The 27,319-nt window shown below is 42.6% G+C and overlaps 1 protein-coding gene across 1 annotated transcript in view; it reads left to right on the top strand.

Annotated features, from left to right (window-relative positions):
- Positions 1-27,319, top strand: part of PCSK2 (proprotein convertase subtilisin/kexin type 2) — a 130,987-nt gene that overhangs the window by 50,487 nt on the left and 53,181 nt on the right. Inside the window, exons 3-5 of the mRNA XM_079969865.1 lie at positions 22,329-22,442; positions 23,393-23,501; positions 26,943-26,980. Coding sequence (XP_079825991.1) covers positions 22,329-22,442; positions 23,393-23,501; positions 26,943-26,980 — 261 coding nt within the window. The remainder of the gene's footprint in view (positions 1-22,328; positions 22,443-23,392; positions 23,502-26,942; positions 26,981-27,319) is intronic.

Here is a 27,319-nt window from a genome sequence, read left to right as displayed (position 1 = left end):
CATAACATGAATTCTCCTGAAGTACTCTCTCTCTCACGCTCTCGCTCTCTCTTTGTCCATGACTCACAAAACTACTGAAGCGAAATAAAAAGAATGCAAGGCAAGGTTTGATGATACATTTGGACAAAGTTCTGTATTCCTTACAGAATCTTTTTTTTAAAAAAAATAATCTTTATTAATTTAAATTACACACATATGCAAAAAATTTACAATCTCATCCTACAAAAAGAAAATTAAAGAAAAAACAATTAAGAAAAAAGAAATGAAGAAAATACAGAAGAAAGAAGAAAAAGCAGATTTACGTGCATTAAAAAAACTTAATCACACAACAAATACCGTTCGTGTAGACGGGAACAATATTAAAGAATATAAAACTGTGCGGAAAAAACGACAGTATAAACAGTACAATGAGAATGATTGGAAGACTCATTTTGTCAGAAGTCTTTTTTATTTAAGTGTTTATTTAAGTATTAATTAATTGATTAATTAATTAATAAAATATTAAGTTTTTTTTATTCCTTACAGAATCTATAGTATCATCCAATAAAGAAGTATGAGGAGGAATCAGATATGGGATGTGGTCTTCATTCTTTGGAACACTACCTTAGATTTTGTTCTGGACTCACATTCAGTCTTTCAGTAGGAACAGAAAAGAAATTTGGTTTAGTTCACATTCTAACACGTACTTACCTAATTCAGATTTCCCAATACAATGCACAAGACAAAAGGCAACTATCTTTTGAATTTTGCACTTCTCCAATTTTTGCAGTGCTGTTCTCTAAATATGTGAGCAAAATGTATATATTAGGGGAAAGCATGCATAAAATTGCCTATATTGGTGAAAATACAGACTTGCATTATACTGGAGGTAATTTCTGTAGGCAAAATTGCATACGAAACTGTGTGTATATTTGAAAGAAATGCAGACCACCATGATGAGAATTTTTCGTGGTGACTCTTTTTCCAAAAGACAATTCACAAACTGATACTGAAATGTGCTGAACTGAATTTAAAATTAGAAAAGTGAGACAGAACCTGACATTGACAGGTTCTGTAATCCCTACCTGTTACCCAGTCACATTGCTCCAGAGGAGGAGGCAATGTAATGAGAGCTAAGGCTTAGAATCTTAGTTGATGGATGGGAGACTCCGGTTCAAATCTCCACTCAGCCATGAAACTCACTAGGTGACCTTGGGCCTGACACTATCTCGTAACCTAACCTACCTCAGTGTTTTGTGGAAAAAAAAGTGAGGGCAGGAAACCACAATGCTATGTAAACTGTCTTTAGCTCCTTGGAGAACAGTTGGGATACAATTAATAAAATATAAATAAATTTGTTAAAGTGTTGATTCTCTCTGGTAGGAGTTGTGTAAGTAAACAGCTTATCTGCAAGACTTCTCTTATTTTGCCTTCATGCCACTGTGAAGCTCTAATTAAGACAGCAATCTTTCGACATACCCAAAATAAAATAAAAGATTCAGATCCGATAGTTTAACCATTATTACTAATTACTGCCATTCGTTTGTCACCTGTTGCACACATATTTACTTCTTCTTTTTACCAAAATTATCAGGGGAAGTAGAAATATGATTTGTTTGCACACATTATCCTCATTGCTGCAGATAATTCAGCTTTCTGCGTGGAGGGGCCTTTATGCTAGTTCGACTGAAAGTTTTCCCCTCGGCTTTTGTTAAGGGCAGGTATCGAAACATCCCTAGAAATGATGGACATTGAGGATGTTATTTGAACATGCTGGACACTGTAGAGCATATTATTTTCTACTGTCCACTGTACAACCAGCTACATAAATGTGGGTTATCTCCCTTTTGGGTAGTTTAAGATCATGGCACAATGAAAATATCAGATTCTACCTGTCTGATATTAACCTGGGGATAACTGCATGGGTGTCTGAGTTTCTGTCAATAGTATCTCTTAGAGTGGTGAATGGCACTATTTAGTGGGAAGACACTCAAATGAAAATTTCTGTTACTATATATTATATATGACTTTCTTTGAATATATTTGAAAAATTTCGTATATGGATGTTTTAAGATGGCCTAATAAAGGTTTTTAGGGACACGGGTGGCGCTGTGGGTTAAACCACAGAACCTAAGACTTGCCGATCAGAAGGTCGGCATCCCCGTGATGGGGTGAGCTCCCGTTGCTCGGTCCTTGCTCCTGCCAACCTAGCAGTTCGAAAGCACGTCAAAGTGCAAGTAGATCAATAGGTACCACTCCAGCGGGAAGGTAAATGGTGTTTCCGTGCACTGCTCTGGTTTGCCAGAAGCGGCTTAGTCATGCTGGCCACATGATCCGGAAGCTATACGCCAGCTCCCTCGGCCAATAAAGCGAAATGAGCACTGCAACCCCAGAGTCGGCCACGACTGGACCTAATGGTCAGGGGTCCCTTTACCTTAATAAACGTTTGGAGAAGGAAGGAAGGAAGGAAGGAAGGAAGGAAGGAAGGAAAGAGAATAATCTTTCTCCTGGACAGACTTCTGAAAATCAAGACTGTCCCAGCTAAATGAAGGCAATTGGAAGACAAGGAATTTTGAGTCTACTAAAATCCAAGGGCAAATGGAGCCCAACTCTATTTATGGGTAGATTCCTTTCAGTAGTACAGAAGCCAACCAGGCTGCTGAGAAATGAAGTGTGGGCTTTTAAGCCTAAAACAATCAGGATGAATTGGAAATGAGCTCCACCACAACAATTTACTTCTATTGTGATGTTTTATGTTAGCTGCATGGAAGCATGTTGCTTTTTATGAGGAACCGTTTCCAAAAGGTATGCACATTTTAAAACACCCATTATGTTTCAGTCAATTATAGCAGAACCAGAAAAACCTCAGGAAAGGGCTATTATCTGTAGATTCCTAATGAAAGAGATAGTGCTGCAGGGTCCAGCGGTGTTTCATACTGATGTTCAGTGGGCACCATGCTATTATTCATAGTATGTTTCAAGAGGAATTATGGTCTATTAAAGCGAAGTGGAGAAGAATTATGTACAGAGTGAAATGGGAAGAATGAGAGCACCACAAGGGACTGGAAGCCAAGGATAGGGTGCTTGAGATATTTGTTTTGCTTCATGGTCCATTTTTAGGACTGCCATGCCTCAGTTTCCCTTCCCTGCTCAATGCAGTAGCAGAGATGCAGAAAGAGAAATCCAAGGCATGAGTAAAACAGGGATGCTCTTTGAGTTATTGCCTGCCTGAGTAGCACACCAAGGTTTGCCCTCTTTGAGTGACAGATGGCTCTTGGATGGTGCGGGATGGACTACAAACAAAGAAGGGGGCGGTTATGAGTCAGACAGGAAAACAAACAAGAGTCATTCCGATGAGACTGAGAGAGGATTGAATGATGTTTGGCGGTGCTTGGTGTGCTTTTGAAGTGTTGTGCATCTGTGTGTGAGAGAGTAGCTTTTGGCAAACGGCCTTTACCAGCAGCAGCAGGAGGGTCTTCTGAAGAGCATCAGCACAGCCTTATTTGGCCTCTACCTTTGGTCTTTGGTCTTCTGAAACAGAGAATTAACTCTGACCAAAGCCACAAACGCAACAAAAACCTTTGTTTTGAACTACGGGAGCCTCACTGAGGTTGACACGGCCAACTGATTGATATTCCTTTGTGCACGCAAAAATCTGTCAGGAAAATGAGTCACACCAACATCCTGAATTTTTTCTGTGTATGTGAGGAATACCTGTTTCTGGTTGGAGTTGGCAGACAGAGCTGAAATTCACGACATAAATGTTTTGCCTAATATTTTATCCCGCAGTGTTGCTTCTTTGGCGCTCTGTCATCTCTGGTCAAGCTGATTTGACAGGCTTTCCAAAACAAACACCATAAACTAAAGGAAACCAAAACTGCAACAGCTTCCTTGGCAGTGGTGATTGTGTCCCAATAGGTAAATAAAGAGGCAAACACATAATCTGGGCCACTTTTATTTAAACCTCAAATTAAAATCAGCAGAGGGTGATGACTATGGGGTGGGAACTAACTTCACTGTATAACTATAACCATTGGGTGACCCACCGTTGCCTAAGGAATTAGGGCATGGCTTCCTAGCCTGCCCCAATTCCCAGGTAACATGCTGAAGGTGAGAAGGGAGGACTTACCTTGTCAACCCCCCCCCCCCAGGACCACAGAACCCCAGGTGGATGAAGGAGTTTGGCCTCAGAGAAGGCCCCTATCTCATCCTCTGAATCACGGAATCCGAAAAGTGAGCCTTGGGGCTGACCCCGAGCTGCCTAAAGGTCGTCACCAGGCTAAGCCAAACTATTTCTTTTCCCGCACCTAAACTGCCCAAAGTGACCAAATCCAGAAGATTAACCTATTTCAACAACACTGCAGTCCATCTAGCACTCTGTCCTGCTATTCAGTGTGACGTAGGCAAAACAACAACAACCAATTTGCAATCCAAAATGCGGATTGGAAAAAATTCCTCCATGGCCCCCTAGTGGTGACCCCGACTGGGAAGACAGAGAGGGACAGCGGGTGCTGCTGCAAACAGAGAGGCTGGAGCAGTGGTTCTCAACCCGTGGGTCCCCAGATGTTGTTGGACAACAACTCCCATCATCCCTGGGCTCTGGCCTTGCTAGCTAGGGGTGATGGGAGTTGTAGTTCAACAACATCTGGGGACCCACAGGTTGAGAAAGGTTGGGCTGGAGGGAAGTCAGCTTGTTCCTTAAATAGGGATCAAGCTCTGCCCCTTTCCTCAAACTGCCTTAGGAATACACCAATCATTTATTGAATATATGGGGGAAAATTGTGTACACCTGAAAATGTTGGCAGCATTAAGATAAATTCAACAGTGTACAGTGGTACCTCGGGTTAAGTACTTAATTCGTTCCGGAGGTCCGTACTTAACCTGAAACTGTTCTTAACCTGAAGCACCACTTTAGCTAATGGGGCCTCCTGCTGTTGCTGCCGCGCCGCCGGAGCACAATTTCTGTTCTCATTCTGAAGCAAAGTTCTGTAGGAATGAAAATCACGACAGACGAGTAGTGGGTGTCATGTGGAGTGTCTCTCGAGCATGTCTCGAGGAGTCTCTTTTATTGAATATTACAGCATTGCCACATATGTGCTTGTTGCTGATTGGTCAACACAAATACAATACAAGGGTTGCATATAGGCATTAATCATCAATAGACCAAAGGCTGGGAAAGGGAACACAGAATTGGGCAGGCGTGAAAACCTCCTTGTTAAACTATTACTAGTGATTAATATAGCAAAGCTTGTTCCATAGATGTGGTCAGCCAAGCACTAAGAACAGGTCAGACTAAGAACAAGTCAGAATGCAATGTTTTCTGTTGTGCAGAAACAAAACTTTCCTACAAAGTTCTTAACCTGAAGCACTATTTCTGGGTTAGCGGAGTCTGTAACTTGAAGCGTATGTAACCCGAGGTACCACTGTAAATAATTTTTGATGGTTGCAGTAATGGAATACTGAATGGTTTAGTTTTTTGTAAAATATGCAGGGATTTATGATATGCAAAATGAACCATGGAAAGAGAAGAAGGGAAGTCCTTGACATTTTAAGGATGTTTAAATGAGTATTTTAAATTGTAAAACAGAAAATTTAATTATATATATATAGGAATACACCAATCGGTGACAAGGATTTTCCCACTCTGCCTCTCTTGCCCAACACACAAGCACCATCTAGGCCTTTTGGCTGAATGTTCTTGTGGGATACTTTTCTCATTTCACCTTCAACACTCCTCCCTGAAACACATCAACTGTCGCCAGCCCCTGTTGCAGTTTCTACAGATGAGCCATTGTTTTCCCATTATAATAGATTTGCAGGGTTAATTGGGGGTGGAGGGTGGTTTTTTTTTTTTTAAATTAGGATCAGAAAATGATAGTGATGGTTGAGTTGGAGAGATTTCTTAAGAGACTTGGAACCCGAACAGAAAATACAGAACATGGAAAAAAGTTCCAACAAAAGAGATCAATTTTTATCAATTGATTGTTACTCTGGAATACTATACTCCAATATTTTTTGTCACTTACTCTTAATAATAATGCCACTAGTTTTAAGATCTGCAGGTTCATCATTTTGCATGCTGCTCTCTCTATTGTTTAAAAATATATATACACACACCACAAAATGCAGGAAGAAAACTTGCACAAAATAAAGGCTGACCCAGAACCTTTCTCCCTGACTGGTTTGCTTTCTCCTTGCAGGGTTGTTGTTGTTGGGTTTTTTACTTACTATTTCTACTATATTTTGTTTTTAATTTATAGATTCACAAAATCAGCCATAACAACAAAGAGACAAACTAAAACAAAAACACAAAGGCTAACAGAAGTTTGGGAGGAAGGGTCTGTGTCAAATACAAAATACCTTTGCATTCATCTTTCCATAGGGTTTGTTTATTATTTATGTGTACTTATCGGTAGTCCTTCACCAAGTAATCCCAGGGCAGATTACAATATATCACAATAAAAAATAATCGATGTTCACATAAAAGAAGAATCAATGGTACAATAACAAAACAATAGAGTGTAGAGTTCTGGGTAGGCCTGACGTCTAGCTATGCAAAAATCTGATTCTTGTAATCTTCACTAAGTAGCTAGTCTGGGGTCATGCAATACTGTGGTCTGCACAGTTACAGATAGGTAGCCGTGTTGGTCTGCCATAGTCAAAACAAAATAAAAAAATTCCTTCCAGTAGCACCTTAAAGACCAACTAAGTTAGTTCTTGGTATGAGCTTTTGTGTGCATGCACACTTCTTCAGATACACTGAAACAGAAGTCACCAGACCCTTCTATATAGTGAGAAGGTGGGGAGGGGTATTACTCAGAAGGGTGGTAATATCTGCCAATCACCCATTCCCACCACCCTTCTGAGTAATACCCCTCCCCACCTTCTCACTATATAGAAGGGTCTGGTGACTTCTGTTTCAGTGTATCTGAAGAAGTGTGCATGCACACGAAAGCTCATACCAAGAACTAACTTAGTTGGTCTTTAAGGTGCAACTGGAAGGAATTTTTTTTATTTTGTGGTCTGGACAGTCCAATTCATTGCTGCATTCTGCTAAATTTGGGTTTCCTAATGGCCTGATGAGAATGCAGTTACACTTTAGAATAAAATTGATCAAAAGCCATGCTTTGAGCTTGAAAGGAAAGGAGCGTCTCCCTCTTCATATATATATATATATATATATATATATATATGGATCATTTCTGCAGATCTAATGTAGAAATTCAGGCTAATCAACCAAATGCCATGCCTTTCCCTTGTTTCTTTCTGTTTTTTGGCACTCTTGCAGCCTCCTGCTGCTTTCAGATTGATTTTGAGAGCAGCATGGGGTAGGAATGTGATGGGAGAATTGATAGGCTTATGAATTCTATCAATTTCTGAGGTACTTAGAAATTGGGTTTTACCCAGGATTTTGCAGATGTAAAAAAAGGCACACCAATCACCCAGTCTCTGAGCAATTTCAAATGTGGATTTGTGCTGCTGCTCAGATTCTACCACAGAAATCAACCAAAATGCCAATTCTGTGACAATTTATTTGGAAATATCAGTTTGCTGGAAACAAAGTTCAGAACTCGAGAATGCCTGACATTTTCACATCAATTCCCAAAAATATTGAAAGTCACAACTCAATAACAAACTCTGACCTTTCCACTATTCAAGATTGCCTTTCACTTTTGGAAGAGGTTCCCTCTATCTCTGACTTCCAGCTGTTATGACCCCAGAGTCCAGCAGAGACCAGGACACAAAGTCTGAGACATTATAGTGGTACCTCGGGTTACAGATGCTTCAGGTTACAGACTCTTCAGGTTACAGACTCCTCTAACCCAGAAATAGTACCTCAGGCTAAGAACTTTGCTTCAGGATGAGAACAGGAATCGTGTGGCGGCAGTGGGAGCTAAAGTGGTACCTCAGGTTAAGAACAGTTTCAGGTTAAGAACAGACCTCCAGAATGTTATTAACCCGAGGTGCCACTGTATGAGGTGCCACGATCCTGACTCCTGAGCCTGATGCTGGTAAACAGGGGTCCACTGAACCAAATGCAACAGCACAAAGGCCCCTAGAACTGGGCCTGAGCAACTGAGTGCCTCCCACAGCATCTCTCATGTTCAACGTCCCCAAGAATCACATCTGGTGAGAGACCATGAAATGCTGGAAAGTTGGTGTCTTCAGGCAAATGGATGGTCCCTTAAAAGACTCCAGAACTCCAAAAGGGGCCGAGCTTAGCAGAGGTGTGCTGGAGACAGATGCTCAAAAAGGCTATGTTCATTTCCATCCCTTGGTCCTAGCAAGTTTCTTCTTTGGAGCTCTCCATGGTGCTGTTGACAACTGACCTGCCTTGCAGCTGTCTTGCTCTGTGGGCTCCTCCACAGAACCAAGAAAGGAATCCTTACTTTTGGCTTTCAGATTCTCTTGGAGACTTTTTTTTATGCCCTAGGCCTTTGAAGCTGATTCCTTGTATTGTTTTTAATGGTGTTTTATGTTTTATTGTTTTTTTCCCCTTCCCTGTCTGGTGTTGTGTGATATGGCGACATGGAAGTACTTTTATAAATAAAGTAGAATAAATCTTTGGGAGGAGTTATTGGACAATGCAGTTATTGGACAAGCCACTTGTTTTCTGGGCCCTCGTTTTAATGAAATTGTCTACTTTCTTGATCATATGAAAGAGAAAACATTTTTTGTGTGCATCAGGAATGTGAGGGCCTAGTGGGGAAAACCACTCTTTTTCAGGCACTCTGAAGGTTCCAGCATAACCAGTTCTTTTGAATTTGAAAGATATGATTAGGTTCATGCTATTGATGTTTAGTTGAACAGAATGAAAACTCCTCTCAGCAGCATAGTTCACAATGATTCCTTGTATCTATGCTCAACACAGTGAGAGGCTAACTAAATGGAGAAAAATATCGATTTCTTCCCCTAGCTTTTGTTTTCTTTTTCTAAGAAAGCTCCTCTAATTTACCAGGCAGCAATAAAGTCTCGGGGAAGTCACAAGGAGAGGTTACAGAAAGGGTTAGGAGGCAACACTGTTTAAATATGAACTGGTTACATGTTAAACTACCTCAGTTTATATGATTGACATTGCTGAGAAAGGCATGAGGAAAAATCCTTTAGAAACCGATAAAGTGCACTTCTCTTGAATGAACAGTATAATCATAAAATTATACTGCATGTAGGTTCACATCCAGAGGCATGTTGTAAAAGTGAGGTTCAGATGTTATAGCACTGACCTGCAGACAGAAGAAATGGAAGGGAGGCCCTGAAGCGCAATAGGCAAAATTGCCACCATTCTCCCAGTTTGGTTCTTCAGCGAATGGAGGTAGAGGATGGCCAGTATATCTGAAGGAGCGTCTCCACCTCCATCATTCAGCCCAGACACTGAGGTCCAGTTCCGAGGGCTTTCTGGCGGTTCCCTTACTGCGAGAAGTGAGGTTACAGGGAACCAGGCAGAGGGCCTTCTTGGTAGTGGTGTCCACCCTGTGGAACGCCCTCCCATCAGATGCCAAGGAAATAAGCAACTATCTGATTTTTAGAAGACATTTGAAGGCAACCCTGTTTAGGGAAGTTTTTAATGTTTGATGTTTTATCGTGGAGTCACCCAGAGTGACTGGGGAAACCCAGCCAGATGGGTGGGGTATTATTATTATTATTATTATTATTATTATTATTATTAATATCCCAAAGAGCTCCAGGATTTATAGCCCATAGGCCTTTTTTTCTGGGACACGACAGTCAATTGTATCCAACACTGCCATTCCACTTGTGCAACAGGCTTCCTCTTGCGCAACTTTTCTCCCCTAGAACAGCCTTAGACTGTCAGAACAGCCTCTAAGAAGAAAAAAGCAGAGAGGGAGTGAGAGAAGTAACCTTTTCATAACAAGGAACTGCATGTAAAATAATGGGAAAAGTGTCATTCCTTCACACAAAAATCATTCTGGCCTTCTGTCTAGTTAGTTTCCATTAGCTGATTAAAATAATAATAATTGCATTTCTATTATGGAACGTTTTCCCCCCTACTGTCTAATTGATGAGCAATATCTACAGTGTTTTTAATGATGTCATGGAATTTTGTAACATCTTGGCTCAGATAACATTTTGGCTCTGATTCCAAACTTCAGCAACTCCTGATGCACTCCTTCAATGTGAAAGTGAGAATTGTGGCACCTACCTTGGCCTCTATTATTCTCTGGCTGAGTTTTTAATTTGAGTCACAAAAGAACTCACAATTCCCAGCAGTAGCTATGTCAAGGAGACAGATAGGTAGGTCTCTGCCTGACTGGCCGGCCTCTTTTCTTCTTATGATATGCCAAAGCAGAAACCCTGTTTATGGGTTATATTTTTATTGCATGTCTCATTGGTGTATTTTAGGTGAGAATGAATAGGGTTTCCAATCCTGCAAACATGTTATGTTCCCCTCTCCCACTTTATTCCTCTAAACCAGAAAGATGCCCACAATTGGAGATGGGATTTTGTGTGGCGCTGTGGGTTAAACCACAGAGCATAGGACTTGCTGATCAGAAGGTTGGTGGTTCGAATCCCCGCGATGGGGTGAGCTCCCATTGCTTGGTCCCTGCTCCTGCCAACCTAGCAGTTCGAAAGCACGTCAAAGTGCAAGTAGATAAATAGGTACCGCTCCGGCTGGAAGGTAAACAGTGTTTCCATGCGCTGCTCTGGTTTGCCAGAAGCGGCTTAGTCATGCTGGCCACATGATCCAGAAGCTGTACGCCAGCTCCCTTGGCCAATAAAGTGAGATGAGCGCCGCAACCCCAGAGTCGGCCATGACTGGACCTAATGGTCAGGGTTCCCTTTACCTTTACCTTTTTATTTTTGCCAGGCTTTCAAATGTTGTGCCCTAACAGGTCACAGGTGATCACTAGCCATGTGGTTATGTTTTCATGTTCTTCTAGCATTCCCAGTTCTTGATAGCCAGCCTCTGCGGTTGGGATGTTAATTATGTTGTGTGTGGTTGTGTGTGTGTGTGGATGAGCACTTTTTGTACATTTATTTTGTTGTATTGTACATTGCATATTCTCGCTGTAAATTGCCTTGGGAGTCATTTTTCGTGGAAGGATACATAAATTTAATAAATCTATTTCTGACCCCCAAGCAAGTGGTCAAAAGAGGAAGTCTATTGAGCTTTCTGGAGGGCTGCCTTATATTGCTGAAGGTGAGCTGTGTTTCCCTTGGTGGGACATGGGTGGCACTGTGGTCTAAACCACTGAACCTCTTGGGCTTGCTGATCAGAACGTTGGCGGTTCGAATCCTCGCGACGGGGTGAGCTCCTATCGCTCTGTCCCAGCTCCTGCCAACCTAGCAGTTTGAAAGCACTCCAGTGCAAGTAGATAAATAGGTATCACTGCGGCGGGAAGATAAATGGCGTTTCCATGTGCTCTGGTTTCTGTCACTGTGTTCCGTTGTGCTAGAAGCGGTTTAGTCATGCTGGCCACATGACCCAGAAAGCTGTCTATGGACAAATGCTGGCTCCCTTGGCCTGAAAGCGAGATGAGCGCCACAACCCCATAGTCGCCTTTGACTGGACTTAATCATCCAGGGGTCCTTTACCTTTTTTTCTTTTTCTTTTTTTAAACCTTTGGTGGCTCACGCTTTCTGCAAGTCTGCTTTAGAAGAATAGAAGCAAATCATCAGCTTTTTGGGTCAGACTTTTGAACGCTGATATTGTGCTTGCAAAGCAATATGGCATCCTTTTTTTGTCACATCACTAAACTCCCCCAGCCCCCTGGACACTAAATTGTCTATATTTATGGTTCACCATAGTCTGGTTCAGGTTGTGTGTGTGTGGGGAGCGATGTTTGTGAACACATCCTTTTTCTGGGTGTCAAATACAGCAGCTTAACAGTGACTGCCTGCTACCTTACTTTTTGCTCCTCCAATGTATTCCCATCTGTGATATGTATTGATTTTCGCAGACTCGCTGGCTGCACAGCCTTTCAAAGAGCACCGCAACCGATTGAACCAGTAAACTGCAGAAAATTAAGATTGAGGGTCTAACAAGGCTTTTAACAAAGTAAAAATTGATCAGGGAGGAGGATGGGTTTATAAAAGCGATTAGTTCTTTAATACTCCTTTAAAGTCTGTGTATATGCTTGTGGTATTGCGGAGCTTTTTACCCTTCTCAGAAACGGATTGGTGGAGATGTTGAGTCCAGAGAATCACCCGGTTTTCCCATGCAGCAGAAATGAGGGATAAGAATCTTGCAGTGGGAGGATAGAATGCATGGGCGATTTTATTTTTGTCTTTTTGAGTGCAGAGACAGCAGGGAAAGGGCTGGAAAAACACTGTTCTCTCTTTTATGTTTTAGTTTTCTGTTTCCATGAGGAGCACTGAAAAGTGGCCTCTTCCACCCATAGAGTCACATTCCATTCTGCTACGCCATCTGCTGCATGTTTAGGCCAGGCTATTTCAGCACAGAGAGACTTCAAAGATGGAGGGGAGCAGCATTCCCCTGGACATTGTTTGGAGGGAATGGGGAACAGTGGAAGAAGCAAATGGAAATGGAGGGACAGGAATATTAGCCAAGTTTTAAGCCAGTGAGATTTCATTATTGAGCCAACCCTATCTTTTTTCTTAGATAGCTTGGTGTCTGCTTCTTCCATTCCAGACTTTCTGCTTTGCTTACCTAGTCTCCTGAGGTGTTGTGAAACAGCTATTCCCCGGAGCCATTTCCCCCCTGTTATATAAAAAAATCCGCTTATGTTTATGCATTAAATGTAAGTTGCTCAGAGACATTTTGGGTAGCAATCAACTAATAAGTTTAATGAATAGCTTGGGGATATTTCTGGATCCTTTGCTGTCTCTCAAGGCTCAGGTGGCCTCAGTGGCATAAAGTGCCTTCCATCAGCTTTGGCTGGTGGCCCAGCTACAACCCTATCTGGAAGGGGACAGCCTAACTACTGTTGCTCTGGTAACTTCAAGGTTAGATTACTGCAATGCGTTATATGTAGGGCTGCCTCTGAAGATGGCTCAGAAACTTCAGCTGGTGTAGAATTAAATGGCCAGGCTGCTCACTGGAACAGGAGGGTTTGAGCACATCACACCAATCCTGGTCTGACCGCACTGGCTACCAATTAGTTTCCAGGCCCAATGCAAAGTGCTGGTTTTGACCTATAAAGCCTTAAACAGCTCAGGACTGCAATACCTCAAGGACCGCCTCTTTCCATATGAATCTACCCACACCCTGAGCTCATCTTCTGAGGCCCTTCTTTGTGTGCCTCCTCCTTGAGAAGTCCGTAGGGTGGCAGCACGAGAGCAGGCCTTTTCTGCAATGGCTCCCGCTCTGTGGAATGCTCTGGCCAGGGAAGTTTGCCTGGCGCCTTCATTACCGTATTTTTCGCTCTATAACACACACCTGACCATAACACGCACATAGTTTTTGGAGGAGGAAAACAAGAAAAAAAAATCTGAATGAAACAGTGGATGTATCATTTTTGTGCTTCATGCTGTGGCCACAGACATGTGATCTGATGATGAATTTGGGGTAGCCCAATGCAAAAATCCTGAGAATCCATGTGGATCTGTGCTTTGTAACCACGTTTTTGCACCATTGTGGCCCCAGGCAACAGTGGGTGCGTGATTTTTTTGGTGCAGGGTGTAGCCATGGACATGCTTTGTGATCTGATGGTGAATTTGGGGTGACCCAATGCAAAGATCCTGAGGATCCATGTGGATCCATGCTTTGTAACCATGTTTTAAGTGGGGAGGGAAGGAAAAACACAGAAGGGACAAGGAGCATGAGAGGGGTGTGCGGAGAAACAGCTGGCTAACAATGCAGGAGAGGGGTTTAACGGGAGGGAAGAAAGGAAGGCAAAAGTTCCCCCCCCCCACCCAAGCCAGTCCCCCCCCCTCTCTCCCACCCATCTGCATGTTTTCCGGCTGCCTGCGAGTCCCTAGAATGCTGGACGCAGTAGCAGCAGCACCGGAGTACGGAGAGGAGGAGGTGGTGGCTGTCGGCTGCGATCCTAGCCGACGGAACCTGAGCCGGGTGGGCTGGAGCCTGCGTGCAGTGTGACTAGGAAGGAATTAGAAAGAAGGACGCGATCCTTTCCTTTCCCCTCTGCTTGCCAGGAGGGCAGGGGATTTCCCTGCTCTTTGTTGCGTTAGAGCAAGCACAGCAACCGAAAACAGAAGAGGCTGGCCAGTAAGACCCTGAGGCAGAATGCAGGAAAGCAGTAGCCTCCTCTATGCAGCCTTCCCTCCTCCGTGACGCGCCATCTGATTTTTGCCCCTGCACTTGGGCCAGTTGGCTCCAAGGACCACACATTTGCTCAATAACACGCACAGACATTTCCCCTTACTTTTTAGGAGAAAAAATGTGCGTGTTATAGAGCGAAAATTACGGTATATAGCTTTAGGAGCCAGGCAAAAAGGCTCCTTTTTAACCAGGCCTTTAGTTGATCTGGTTGACATCCAATGCCCTTTTAAAATGTGTTGGGGCTGAACATGGATTAAAAGCCATATAAGCAAACTTAGTAGTGTCAGTTAGTGTCAGTTGAGTGCTGGTGGTTGCTAGGTTGCGGAGGTCCTTGTGACACGCCCTTCATTGTGACACCTCCCTCTGCTGGCTCCTTGGTCACTAGGGCTCTAGAGGCATAGCCATCTCCTTTGGTTTGATCATTCAGAGAGTGAGAGAGAAAGTGGATGGAGATGTAAGTAGACTTTCTCATCAGCATCTGCGTTCTGTGCTGGTAATGCTCCATGAGAGTCTTAGGGAACATTTAAAAGATTAAGATCAGGAATGATTTAAATGCTTCAGCCAGCCCTTTGGGGCATCTTTATGACTCTACCCACTGTTTTGTAACAGTTAAGGGAAGTGACTATGGATTCTGCTTACACTTTAGGAAAAGGAAAACTAATAAGATGTCACGCCTTGGAAAAGTGTGTTCTTTTTAGGCTAGTGACACAAGAGTCACTTGATAACTCGCCATGGGAGCATTAAGCATGCCCTCTGGAAAGGGTAATATATCTTCCTTCCCTTCCTGCCTCCCAGGGCCCGTCTTTCAAAGGACAGCCAAAGTACAAAACCGTTCAGCATGCTGATGTTTCTTCCATAGTAATATTAGTATTTTGGTATTTGATGTTTCCCTTTTAAACATCCCTTCTCCACACTAAGCAAACCCATCTCTTTCAATGAGATGATGAGAATTGTCTTATAATTTCCAGAGGGTGCTATTCTGGCTACAGTATTCAAGCTCTCTCTTCACAGGATGCCCATTATGATATGCCTCGCAAAGTGAGTTCATCTTGAGCTTTGAGTCGTGAATGCCCAAACCAGTTTAGGGATGTAGATCAGGAGAGTACTGTGAGTCCCATTTCTCACATTTGAACAGGCCTTCTCTGCAGTGGCTCCCTGTCTGTGGAATGCTCTCCCCAGGGAAGTTCGCCTGGTGCCTTCATTGTACACCTTTAGGCACCAGGCAAAAACATTCCTTTTTAATCAGGTCTTTTACGCCCTTTTAAAACATGTCTCTTTTTTGGGGGGGGTGTTATTGGGTTGTTTTTATTTTTATTATGTATTTTGTGGTTTTATATCTTGATTTTATTCTGTGAACCACCCTGAGACCTCTGGGTATAAGGCAGTAAAATAAATAAATAAATAAATAAATAAATAAATAAATAAATAAATTTGTCTCTGTTATGGCCAAAAAAAGAAAGAAAGAGGAAAAAAAAGTCTGCAAATGCAAATATGTTGTACAAGCAAGCTCACACACACATCCCAGGCAACAGTTCCAATGGGGATCTCTCTCTATTTTTTCGTCATGTGCTATAAAAGAGTAGGATTTGGATTTGGAGCTTGGGTGAAGATAGCCAAGGGAATAATGTTGGGTTGGGGGCAGAGGGGTGGGGAAGGAATCATCCTTCCTAGTGCAGCACATTGAAGGCACATTGATGATGCTCTTAGCCAATCCTGCTCATCAGCCCTGCTCACGTTGCTGCATTAAGATGCAGAGGCTATTTTCTTGCCATTCCTTGGAGCGCACAGCATGCTTTCAGTTTACAATGTTATGATGCTTGCGTTCCCCCCCGGAGTAGTCATGAAGTCGATAGATGAATTTGTTAATTTGTTCTGCCTCACTGTCCTGCTGGTTTATTAGCATCCCGGTTATTTTATGCACCATGCCTAAGTGGAAGTATATTAAAACTCAATACTTAGGTGTCATTTTTTTCCTTGTTGGTATTTTATAATCATGAGGCTATCTTCTGAAGTATGTGGAGCCTTTTCTCTAATGGAGTCACAGCAAGGCGTTTGTTAATGATCTAGGCATGGGTGAGAGGGAGAGCTCTAAACAGGGGGACTGCAATTGGGAATTAGATTACATTATTAAACAGAAATGGCATAGCAATAGGCATACATCTATGATATTTTAAGTGTAGACCTGAAACACAAGTATGCAATGTCCATTGTTAAACATCTTGAATTTTACGACTGTGTTAAAAAAGTAGTATTGTTTGCTGTTGCCTTAAGGATCCCCCCCCCCATTCTTGCAAATCACTTTGCTATTTCTCATTGTCTGTGTACCATACAAGTGTACTCTTCTTAATGAAGCTGTGTCAATTAGCTAGGATGTGTACTGGCTTTGATCAGAGCTCACATTCAAACTCGGCTAATCTGAAGTTAGCTGCTATGTTGTAAAACAACTTACCTGACAGGCTTGATGTGAGAATAAAGAGTTAATAAGCACACTAGAGTCCATTCTCCTGCTTAACAAACATTCCTCTACTCCAACCCCCTGTTTGATGCTGGAAATCCATCCCTTGTGCATTCTTTGCTTAGAGATCTCCCGTAAGTGAGAGCCCATCACCTCTCTAAGAATCTGGTTCTATTGTGGAACTGCTCTTAACCATCAAGGTGTTTGCTAAGGCTATTAGTTTTTCTATTTGTTTGCTTGTTTTGTTTTGTATTTTGTATTGTTTTCATTTTGCATTTTTATGCCATAAACCTTTCCCTTTGATCTTTGGATGAAGGGAGAGAAGGAGAGAATTGTTTTTTATTTGCTTTTACATATACAAAATTATACGGGACGTAGGTGGCGCTGTGGGTTAAACCACAGAGCCTAGGATTTGCCAATCAGAAGGTTGGTGGTTCGAATCCCCGTGACGGGGTGAGCTCCCTTTGCTCGGTCCCTGCTCCTGCCAACCTAGCAGTTCAAAAGCACATCAAAAGTAAAAAAGGTAAAGGTAAAGGTACTCCTGCCCGTACGGGCCAGTCTTGACAGACTCTGGGGTTGTGCGCCCATCTCACTTAAGAGGCCAGGGGCCAGCGCTGTCCGGAGACACTTCCGGGTCACGTGGCCAGCGTGACATCGCTGTTCTGGCCAGAGCCAGAGCCAGAGCCAGAGCCAGAGCCAGAGCCAAAGCCAGAGCCAGAGCCAGAGCCAGAGCCAGAGCCAGAGCCAGAGCCGCACACGGAAACGCCGTTTACCTTCCCGCTGGTAAGTGGTCCCTATTTATCTACTTGCACCCGGAGGTGCTTTCGAACTGCTAGGTTGGCAGGCGCTGGGACCGAGCAGCGGGAGCGCACCCTGCCGCAGGGATTCGAACCGCCGACCTTTCGATCGGCAAGCCCTAGGTGCTGAGGCTTTAACCCACAGCGCCACCTGCGTCCAAAAGTACAAGTAGATAAATAGGTACCACTCTGGTGGGAAGGTAAACAGCGTTTCCATGTGCTGCTCTGGTTCGCCAGAAGCGGCTTAGTCATGCTGGCCACATGACCCGGAAGCTGTATGCCGGCTCCCTTGGCCAATAAAGTGAGATGAGTGCTGCAACCCCAGAGTCGGTTACGACTGGACCTAATGGTCAGAGGTCCCTTTACCTTTACCTATACAAAATTATAACAATACAACCATACAAATCAACAGTTAAGAGATTCCTCTGAATCTCTGGACTTTCCCCCTTCCCACCCCCCCATTATCAAACCTTTCCTGCTGCATCTTTTTCAGTAGTCCATGTTTTATATAACTCCATTGTCTCCATAGTTCCTGCTACGTTTTAAGTGTTATCACAATCCTGCTAGCATTTTCATCTTGCTTAAAATGGTCTCCAACATAATTTATAAATTTCCCCCATTTTTTGTTGAAGTTTTGGTCTTCTTGGTTCCTTGGGAAGTATATAAATTTAAATAAAACAAACAAACAAACAATCCTGTATTGTGTCCCAAAGAGAGCAAGGAAATCTGGAGATGCTTTAACCAACCCACAACTCTTGTTTTCCCCTGTTTGGTTCTCTTTAAATTCATATTGCAAACTGGACCCGTGCTGTTTCTCAGCCCACTCCTACCAATTGTCACTTTCTCCAGGATCATAGTGGGTTTCACAGCCCAAAAGCTAGAGGAGATTCCCAGCTATCAAGAAAATACTGAGTCTAATGAAGGATATTCTCCCAGGAGCTATTTTGTTGTTGTTTAGTTATTTAGTCGTGTCCGACTCTTTGTGACCCCATGGACCAGAGTATGCCAGGCACTCCTGTCTTCCACTGCCTCCTGCAGCTTGGTCAAACTTATGCTGGTAGCTTCGAGTACACTGTCCAACCATCTCGTCCTCTGTCATCCCCTTCTCCTTGTGTCCTCAATCTTTCCCAACATCAGGGTCTTTTCCAGGGAGTCTTCTCTTCTCACAAGGTGGCCAAAATATTGGAGCCTCAGCTTCAGGATCTGTCCTTCCAGTGAGCTGATTTCCTTCAGAATGGAGAGGTTTGATCTTCTTGCAGTCCATGGGACTCTCAAGAGTCTCCTCCAGCACCATAGGAGACTCTTGAGAGTCCAATGGACTGCAAAAAGTCCATGGAGTCCCAGGAGCTATAGCAGTACTTAATGATTAATGTAACCAATGCTTTGTTGAGAATTCTCCAACGGCAGAGGCATGTGTTTTGGGTGATAGACGGCTCTCACTTACTTAGTAATGCATTCCCAGTTTCATTTTTCTGATCTGCAAACCATAAACATCAAATGAAGTATAGGGTTAGCAAGACAACCAAAGCAGAAAAAAGACAATTTACAACCATGCAAATCTTGCCCTAAGCTCTGCATTGTTAGTGGGATTTTGCAAGTGTACAACCACTTGAAGGTCAACACAACCCCATAATTCCTTTGAAGTATGCTTTTGAGTTCTGTTCTGTTGATTTATTTGTTCACAGTAATTCATGCCTTGTAAATATGAAACAATACATACAGGTGGAATCTACACACATATAAAAATGCTGTGAAAATGCTTTTTCAAAAAACGTTTTGAAAAAATATATTGAATTTCCCATAGCTCACCATTGCCATCTAGTGTCACATATGTATATTGCACTTTACAACACATTTAAAATGTTTTATTTGCAGCTGTATAGCTGAGTCCACAGAGACAGCGCTAGTTCCTAGTGGAGCCAATACCTTAAGAGATCCTTCCACTGGCTCCATCCCTAAGGCATTTTTCTCCTCACTAGCCTAGCAGCCATGTGTACAGTATATGACTTCCCCCGCCCCTGACACTGTAAGGATTCAACTCAAATTACAGAGCCAATCTCATTGCATAATTTTAATTTATTTATTTATTTATGAATGCATCCTGCCATCTGGCTAACAATATTTAAAGCAGCAGCAGCAGCAGCAGCAACAATAATAGAACATAATTGGAAAAGAAGAACAAAAATGCAAGCGGTAAGGCAAGTGTCTGAAAAACAATAAAACCAATTCCCAGATATTAAACCAGCTCTGCTGCTATCCTTGAAAGCCTGCCAGGGAATTGGATGGCCTCGTTGTTTCAAAGATTTCCCACTTAATAGGATGGTAGCCTTCCTCAAGTACTACAACTCTCATCAACCTCACCCAATGTGGCTAGTCAGGGCTGATGGGAGTTGTACTGCTCAAAAATCTGGAGGGCATCAGATAAATGGATAGATGCCAGCAGACACAAATCTTATTGGTAATTTGTGGCCCACCGGACATTCCATTGTGTGTGGGGTGGGGGGAACAATTCTGAACCATCAGAGATAAAGCTCAACTCGAGTTTTGTCAACTGTACATTGCCATGAGAGCTAGTGTGGTGTAGTGGTGGTTCAGAGCGCTAGACTCGTAATCTGGGGAACCGGGTTCACGTCTCCGCTCCTCCACATGCAGCTGCTGGGTGACCTTGGGCCAGTCACACTTCTCTGAAGTCTCTCAGCCCCACTCACCTCACAGAGTGTTTGTTGTGGGGGAGGAAGGGAAAGGAGATTGTTAGCCACTTTGAGACTCCTTAGGGTAGTGATAAAGTGGGATATCAAATGCAAACTCTTCTTCTAAACAAAACAAAACAAAACAAAACAAGACAAGACAAGACAAGACAAGACAAGACAAGACAAGACAAGACAAGACAAGACAAAACAAAACTGTACATTGCCATGGCTTATGCACTGTTAAAGACGTTCCCTTTTTTGTGCATTAACTCCTTGGGGGCAGGGTGAGAAAGAAATCAGAATAAATACACTATGGACACAAAAGTCATGAGCATTAACTTCATCGCTTACCTTAGGAAGCTGATACAGTTTTAAAATCATCCACGGTTGGCTTCTGCCCAACCTGGCAGCTGAACTTTCATTCTCTCTATACCTTGTTCACCATTGTCATAAAATCCTCATTCACGTTAAGCTTTAATCCTTTTTCCGAATCCTTCTTAGCGCTCCACCTCAATAAAGCCTTGTGACATAGTAATGTTCCGCTGGTTAATTAGGTGCTCTGAAAATACCGTGTTCTCTTTCGCCAGCTGTAGGTTTTCCAGTTTTAATTCAATTGGGTACCCCTTTTTCAAAGAGCACAAACAGGGGCTTGTAGATGAATCACCTCTTAATGATTCAGTGCTCCATTTATGTATGCCATCCCACTTCTGCTGCCTATTAACGCACGAAGCTTGAGAGCACTTAATATGAAAATCCCAAAGCACAACAAGGATGGCCGTTGCTGTTCTATGGAACTGCTTCCTTTCTACCCAGAATTGCTCCCACTTGCTCCCTGTGTTTGAACACAAGGATTGATGAGCTGATGGTGGCCCACCTGTGCTTCAAACACAGAGGAAGGGCAAAAGCGTGTGCGTGCAGAAGCTAAGTATTTAACGGTGTAACTGGTATAATATGTGTGAATCTGACTTCCTGAAGGGGGTATTGGGAATGGATGGATGTAGATCAGTAGCAGAATGGAACTGGATACCAATACTCATTGAGATAACTCCAGAATAGAAAATGGGAAGACCTGACTGCCCTGATTTTACTGGGACATTTTGGATTCACAGAAGCATTCCTGGCTTCTGTTTGGATCTGAGATTGTCCTGCTTCCCCTCTCCAGAACTGCTGCTGAGCTCTGGGAGGACAATGAGCTGGCCGAGCCTCTTCATGGTTGCCACTGCTGGCCTCCACTCTTTTGCAGCTTGTAGCGGCTGCTGGACAGTGGGCAGGAGAGGAGAGGCTGCCACTGCTGCAGTGTGGCGATCACACAGGGTCCCTGGATGTTTGATGGTCTATTGATCCCTGTGCCACCACTGTGATTGCCTCTTCGCTGCCACCAACCCGTTTCCCTCGGGTACACATGGAGTCCAGACAGTTGTTAACATTAACAAATAATCAAGTTTATTTTTATAAGCATGAACAAGTTTAAGGTTTCAGTTAATTTTTCTTGTCAGTTTCTTAATCTTAGTTTCTTTACTGACCTATTCGTTCCTAACAACTTCATCGTTGATTATCCCAACTATCTATCTGACTCCACCTAACAGTTCCTCTCACTCTCTCACAACACAACTCGACCAACCCACAGACTTATCCTCCCTCTTTCTTCTCCAACTCCCAACTCTCAACTGACTTCCAAACAACACCAACTCTAACTCTAACTCCTCCCCTTGGGTTCCCACTGGCCAATCACTTCACACTCATTTAACCCTTTCCTTATGACCCACCTAGGAGGCAAACACCACATGCAGTGCAGCCCCAGTGATGTGCCCAAGCCAGCAACACTGGTCCACCATCTGCAGGAGACACTGGCATAGCCAGCAGTGTGAGGAGGCTCTCCCCGCAGGAGCTGTCATTGCCTATCTTGCATGCTGGAGCCCAGCGGAGGAGAGGCATGGCAATGCTGCTGCCACAGTTCCTCCACTCTGCTGCTTCTGCCCCCAGGTTAGGCCTGATCCATGAATGTAGCTGCGCCCTGGTGGAATTGGGTCAGTGCTGAGGAACATCTCCTGGGTGCCTTCTCCATCTCTGCTCATTTGTTTAAGTCCCTCCCTGAATTAAAAAAAAAAAAAACATACAATATGGTAAGCAACAAGGCAATACCCTTCTTGTTTCACAAATACCAATGATATGGTAATAACCTTTTAATACAATTACTTTTGCAGGTGAAGAAGGCTGTGCAGCAAGAAGGCTTTGGGAGGAGGAAGAGAGGATACAGAGATATCAATGAAATAGACATCAACATGAATGATCCTTTATTTACAAAGCAGTGGTACTTGGTAAGCTACCGTGAACTTCCATCCCTCTCCATCAGGAAAGCAATTTCAGATTTCTGCAGTCCTCAAGCATGTCTTGGTATGGAAGAATATAGCAAACACACCCTATTATTTCCAATTATTTTTTGACACGATGAGGCTAAAGTTAAGTTCTTTTGAATGGATGATTTGCCAACGACAGACCTGCCTGGACAGAGATAGCCCTGCAGAGCTGCTGTCAGTTAATGTAGACATTACTGAGATGCGGGTGGTGCTGTGGTCTAAACCACTGAGCTTCTTGGGCTTGCTGATCGGCAGGTCAGTGGTTCAAATCTCCACAACAGGATGAGCTCCCGTTGCTCTGTCTCAGCTCCTGCCAACCTAGCAGTTTGAAAGCACACCAGTGCAAGTAGATAAATAGGTACTGCTCCGGCGGGAAGGTAAACAGTGTTTCTGTGCACTCTGGCCTCCATCACGGTGCTTTGTTGTGCTAGAAGCAGTTTAGTCATGCTGGCCACATGACCTGGAAAGCTGTCTGTAGACAAACGCCGGCTCCCTTGTCCTGAAAGCAAGATGAGTGCCACAACCCCATAGTCACCTTTGACTGGACTTAACCATCCAGGGGTCCCTTACTGAGTTAAATTGGTCAGTGGTTAACCTTCAACATGTTCAGAGGCATAATCATTTTCATTATTGCTCAGGCTGTGATCTGTCACTTAAGCCAGATTTTAGAGCAAACCTCTGGTTCTGACTGAGCAAGGAAATGCATCAGTCCCATTGCATCCAAATCTTTTTAAAAACCTTCTCTTATTTTATTGCCAGCATTCCTGGATTTAGTGCCTCCTTCCCAAGCAAACGAAGGCTAGCCTGTGGCAGATGGATCAAGTAGACTCTCAGTGGATGTAAACAGTCTGTTTTGTGCCAAGCAAATAATTCTCTTGTGCTTTCTTTTTCGAATTTTTTTTATGCATTAGATCAACACTGGGCAAGCAGATGGGACTCCCGGACTCGATCTGAATGTAGCTGAAGCGTGGGAGCTGGGTTACACAGGGAAAGGTGTAACTATAGGAATTATGGATGATGGTAAGTGAACTAAAATATCATGACTCTCAGTGTGTATCACACGAGAAATCTGATTTTAAAATAAAGCATAACTTCCAAACATGGATATTTTAATGAGAACTTTGTAAGAGAGTCACTTCAGCCAAGGGAACATCTACAGAAAGCTCTCCTGGGTTACAATTCATGGATAATTATGATTCTCAAAAATGTGCCATGGGTAGCGCTATTTTAGTTCAGGTACAACAGCTGTCAGCTTATTTTGTTTTGCCCAGCAGAACTGAAATGGAAGTTGAGTTTCAAAGAGGAAATTGTGTCATTAAATCTGCTCTGCAGTTTTAGGGCAACTTAGAAGAATTACACACACAAACACACATGCTACCATTTACATTGCAACATGTGAGATATATCAATGCCTGCCTTACTGTACATTACAGGGCATTTCAAATTTGTGCTGTAAGTGTTCTATCATTCTGCTAAAAATAAGTAACCATGTAACTGTGCTGGAACAGATCCACAGGGACCTATCATTGTTAATAGAGATACACCACAGGGGAAATGATGCTCCTTTTGTCTGCCCATCACCCCATCCATTTACACATGCCTTGTACCTCCCTGGCTTATTTTACTTGGGCCCACAGAGTGACTTGTCACGTTTCACAGTGACTGAGCACAGAAGTGGTACGTATGTGACCTGGCTAACTGGAGGGAGCAAGCAGAATCTGAAATAGGAGTAGTATTTCATGCAATCTAATAATCAAACCATAGATTTAAAGCAATTTCACTGATGCAAGAAAATCCTGGGCATGGCTCTAGCAAGCTTTTAAATTCTGTTTGCTTCAGATATGAAACATGATTTCTGTAGTACATTGCTGATAGAAACTCCCCCTCCCCCAAAACAACAACAACAACAACAACAACAACTTCTTCTTCTTCTTCTTCTTCTTCTTCTTCTTCTTCTTCTTCTTCTTCTTCTTCTTCTTTATGCCCCACTCATCTGGCTGGGTTTTCCCACCCACCCTGGGCAGCTCCCAACAGAATATTAAAAACACGATAAACACATCAAACATAAAAAACTTCCCTAAACAGGGTTGCCTTCAAATGTCTTCTAAAAGTCATATAGTTGTTTATTTCCTTGACATCTGATGGGAGGGCATTCCACAGGGTGGACACCACTACCAAGAAGGCCCTCTGCCTGGTTCCCTATAACCTCACTTCTCACAGTGAGGGAACCGCCAGAAGGCCCTCGGAGCCGGACCTCAGTATCTGGGCTGAATGATGGGGGTGGAGACTCTCCTTCAGGTATATTGGGCTGAGGTCATTTAGGGCTTTAAAAGTAGGAACACTTGAGGAGTTCAATTTTGGTAATTCCTATATGGTGTGGCGGCAGTGCACAGCTTACCTGATGATCACTGGATTACTGCTGTGTACCAGGAAGGATAGGGGAAGGGGTGAGGTGGTAGGGAGGTCTGTGCAGTACAAACACACTGGCAAGAACACGGGATTGGGTCTGCTGGTGCATTTACACTATGTCACCTAGTCCCTCTCCCTTCTGGTAGGAAGCAATTCAGCTGTTGGGAGGTAAGGCGAGTTTTTCCACCCTACCATGCCATCTGTTACGGCTGAGAGGTGCATGGCATAATTTTTTTTAGTTTGGTTTGCATTGTAATGGAAAACTATCTAATTCATGCTTACCAAAGCAATATAGGAAGCAAAACATAGCTATCCTTCAAAATTCACGCTTCTCTGATTTTTTTTTTTGATGCTCTTCTGCAGCCAAATAATGTGCGCAAAATGAGATTATTAAATGAAAGCTTGCATAAAAATACATATATTAGCAGCAAAAGAACCAAAAATGCTTTATCTTAGGGGAACAGCTTGCAAATATAAGCTTCTTGGGAGAAATATGCGTGAAAATGCTGACCAATTATTTTTTATAAATTCATCAATTGATGCAGAAATGTGGGGAATTATGATTATTATTCATTGTAATAAGCACTCGCTTATACAATAGAGTCTCAAAGTGACTTGAGAATGTAAAATGCAACGCATGTAAGAAATATAAAACCAGAAAAAAATAAAACCGTGAACAATGCAACCTAAAATGCTCACCCAGAAACATTAATAAAGGCAACCTCTACCCACCCCACTATCATCAAACGAGACATCATTAATGAACCAAAGGCTTCCAACACATATAAAATAAAACATCAAACATTCCACATGTAAGTTCAATGGAGCACGAGTTGTAGATAAATCTCGTTGTGCATGCATGAGGAATGTTGGAAGATATGAGATGAAGGAATAAGAAAGGGTGAAATGGATGTGGGTCCCGGAGAGACAATGGTTCTGGAAAAGCAACAGGGGCAATTAATGGCAATAGTGTGGCTGCTGGAATCAAGTTGTGGCCATGGGAGTATCTTTTGTGGCTCTCAGATACGTGATGACTTTAGTGTGAAGCTTTCAAATCTAGGAATTCTGCAAACTCATCTACTATATATTCTATAACCCATGGCTGCTGCTGCTGCTGCTGCTGCTGCTGCTGCTGCTTCTTCTTCTTCTTCTTCTTCTTCTTCTTCTTCTTCTTCTTCATGATTTTCAGTTTTATACATTTCAATAATTTTACAATCATTTTAACATTTCAAAACTCGACTTCCTTCCCCCTCTTTCTGCAGTTCCATATATATATATATATTTTCTGCATATTCCAAATTAACTTAATCTACTCACTTATTCATCTACTTTAAATATATACTCTTATAAAACTGCAGGCTACTACAATAATCCTGCCAATGTTCTTATCTGTTTACAGTTTATTTGTAAATATTTAATAAACCATTTCCATTCTTTCATAAAAAGTTTTTTATCTTGATTTCTTATTTTTCCAGTAAGTTTTGCCATTTCTGCATATTCCATAAGTTTTTGTATCCATCCTTCTTTTGGTGGGACTTCTGCTTCTTTCCATTTTGGGGCAAGTAACATTCTTGCCGCTGCAATCGCATACATGAATAAGTTTCTATACAGTTTGGGTAGTTCTGTCCCTAAAATTCCCAAAAGGAAAGCTTCTGGGTTTTGTTTTGTTTTCAAACGTTATTTTAAACATCTTTTTCAATTCATTATATTACCCACAGCTTTGGTGGAATTGTTTGTGGCTTGTCAACATGTCCCTTTGAGAGGTTGTTACGGCCATTGGTAAATCTAATCTGTAGCTCTTACAGCCCTAACCTCTGTCTCAGATCCCAAAGGTTTTTCTGAATTCGTGCAACCACACGTGTAACATTTAATAGTAGTCTAAATAACAAAGAATTAAAAGTATGCACTTATCTTATTCCTTGCAGCATGCTTATATGCAGAGCAATTTAATTCTGTGGCTATCCGAAACTTTTTTTTTTTTTTTTTTGCTATTTTCATTTGTAATGTGCTGATTGTGTTTTATCTGCCATCTTTTATTTATCTATTTGGCAGGCATTGATTACCTTCATCCAGATCTGGCTTCAAACTACGTGAGTACACAATGTTCTATGTTGTTCTAGGCTTTCTTTTTAGAGGAGATATTTACCCACTGGCCGCGTTTGCCACATAAATATGCTGTTGATGTAGGTGATGAATAAGACTGGGACATAAAGCAAGTAAAAGTCCATGGTGGGTATGGAAAAATTCACCTCTGTGACCTTCTGATGCATGGAACAAAACAGTGACATATGTAGGCAGGGGAAATTACATTGTTGCCAAGCTCTAAACAAGCTTTCATTCTCGATATTAGAAATTGTGTCATCCACAACTACAACTATTTCCTAATTCAGCTTTCATGATGTGGTTGCAAGCGTGATAGTCCCCCAAAA

The sequence above is a fragment of the Podarcis cretensis genome (assembly GCF_951804945.1).
Source record: "Podarcis cretensis genome assembly, chromosome: 3".
NCBI classification, from domain to species: domain Eukaryota; kingdom Metazoa; phylum Chordata; class Lepidosauria; order Squamata; family Lacertidae; genus Podarcis; species Podarcis cretensis.
This window is presented reverse-complemented; position numbering and strand designations above follow the sequence as displayed.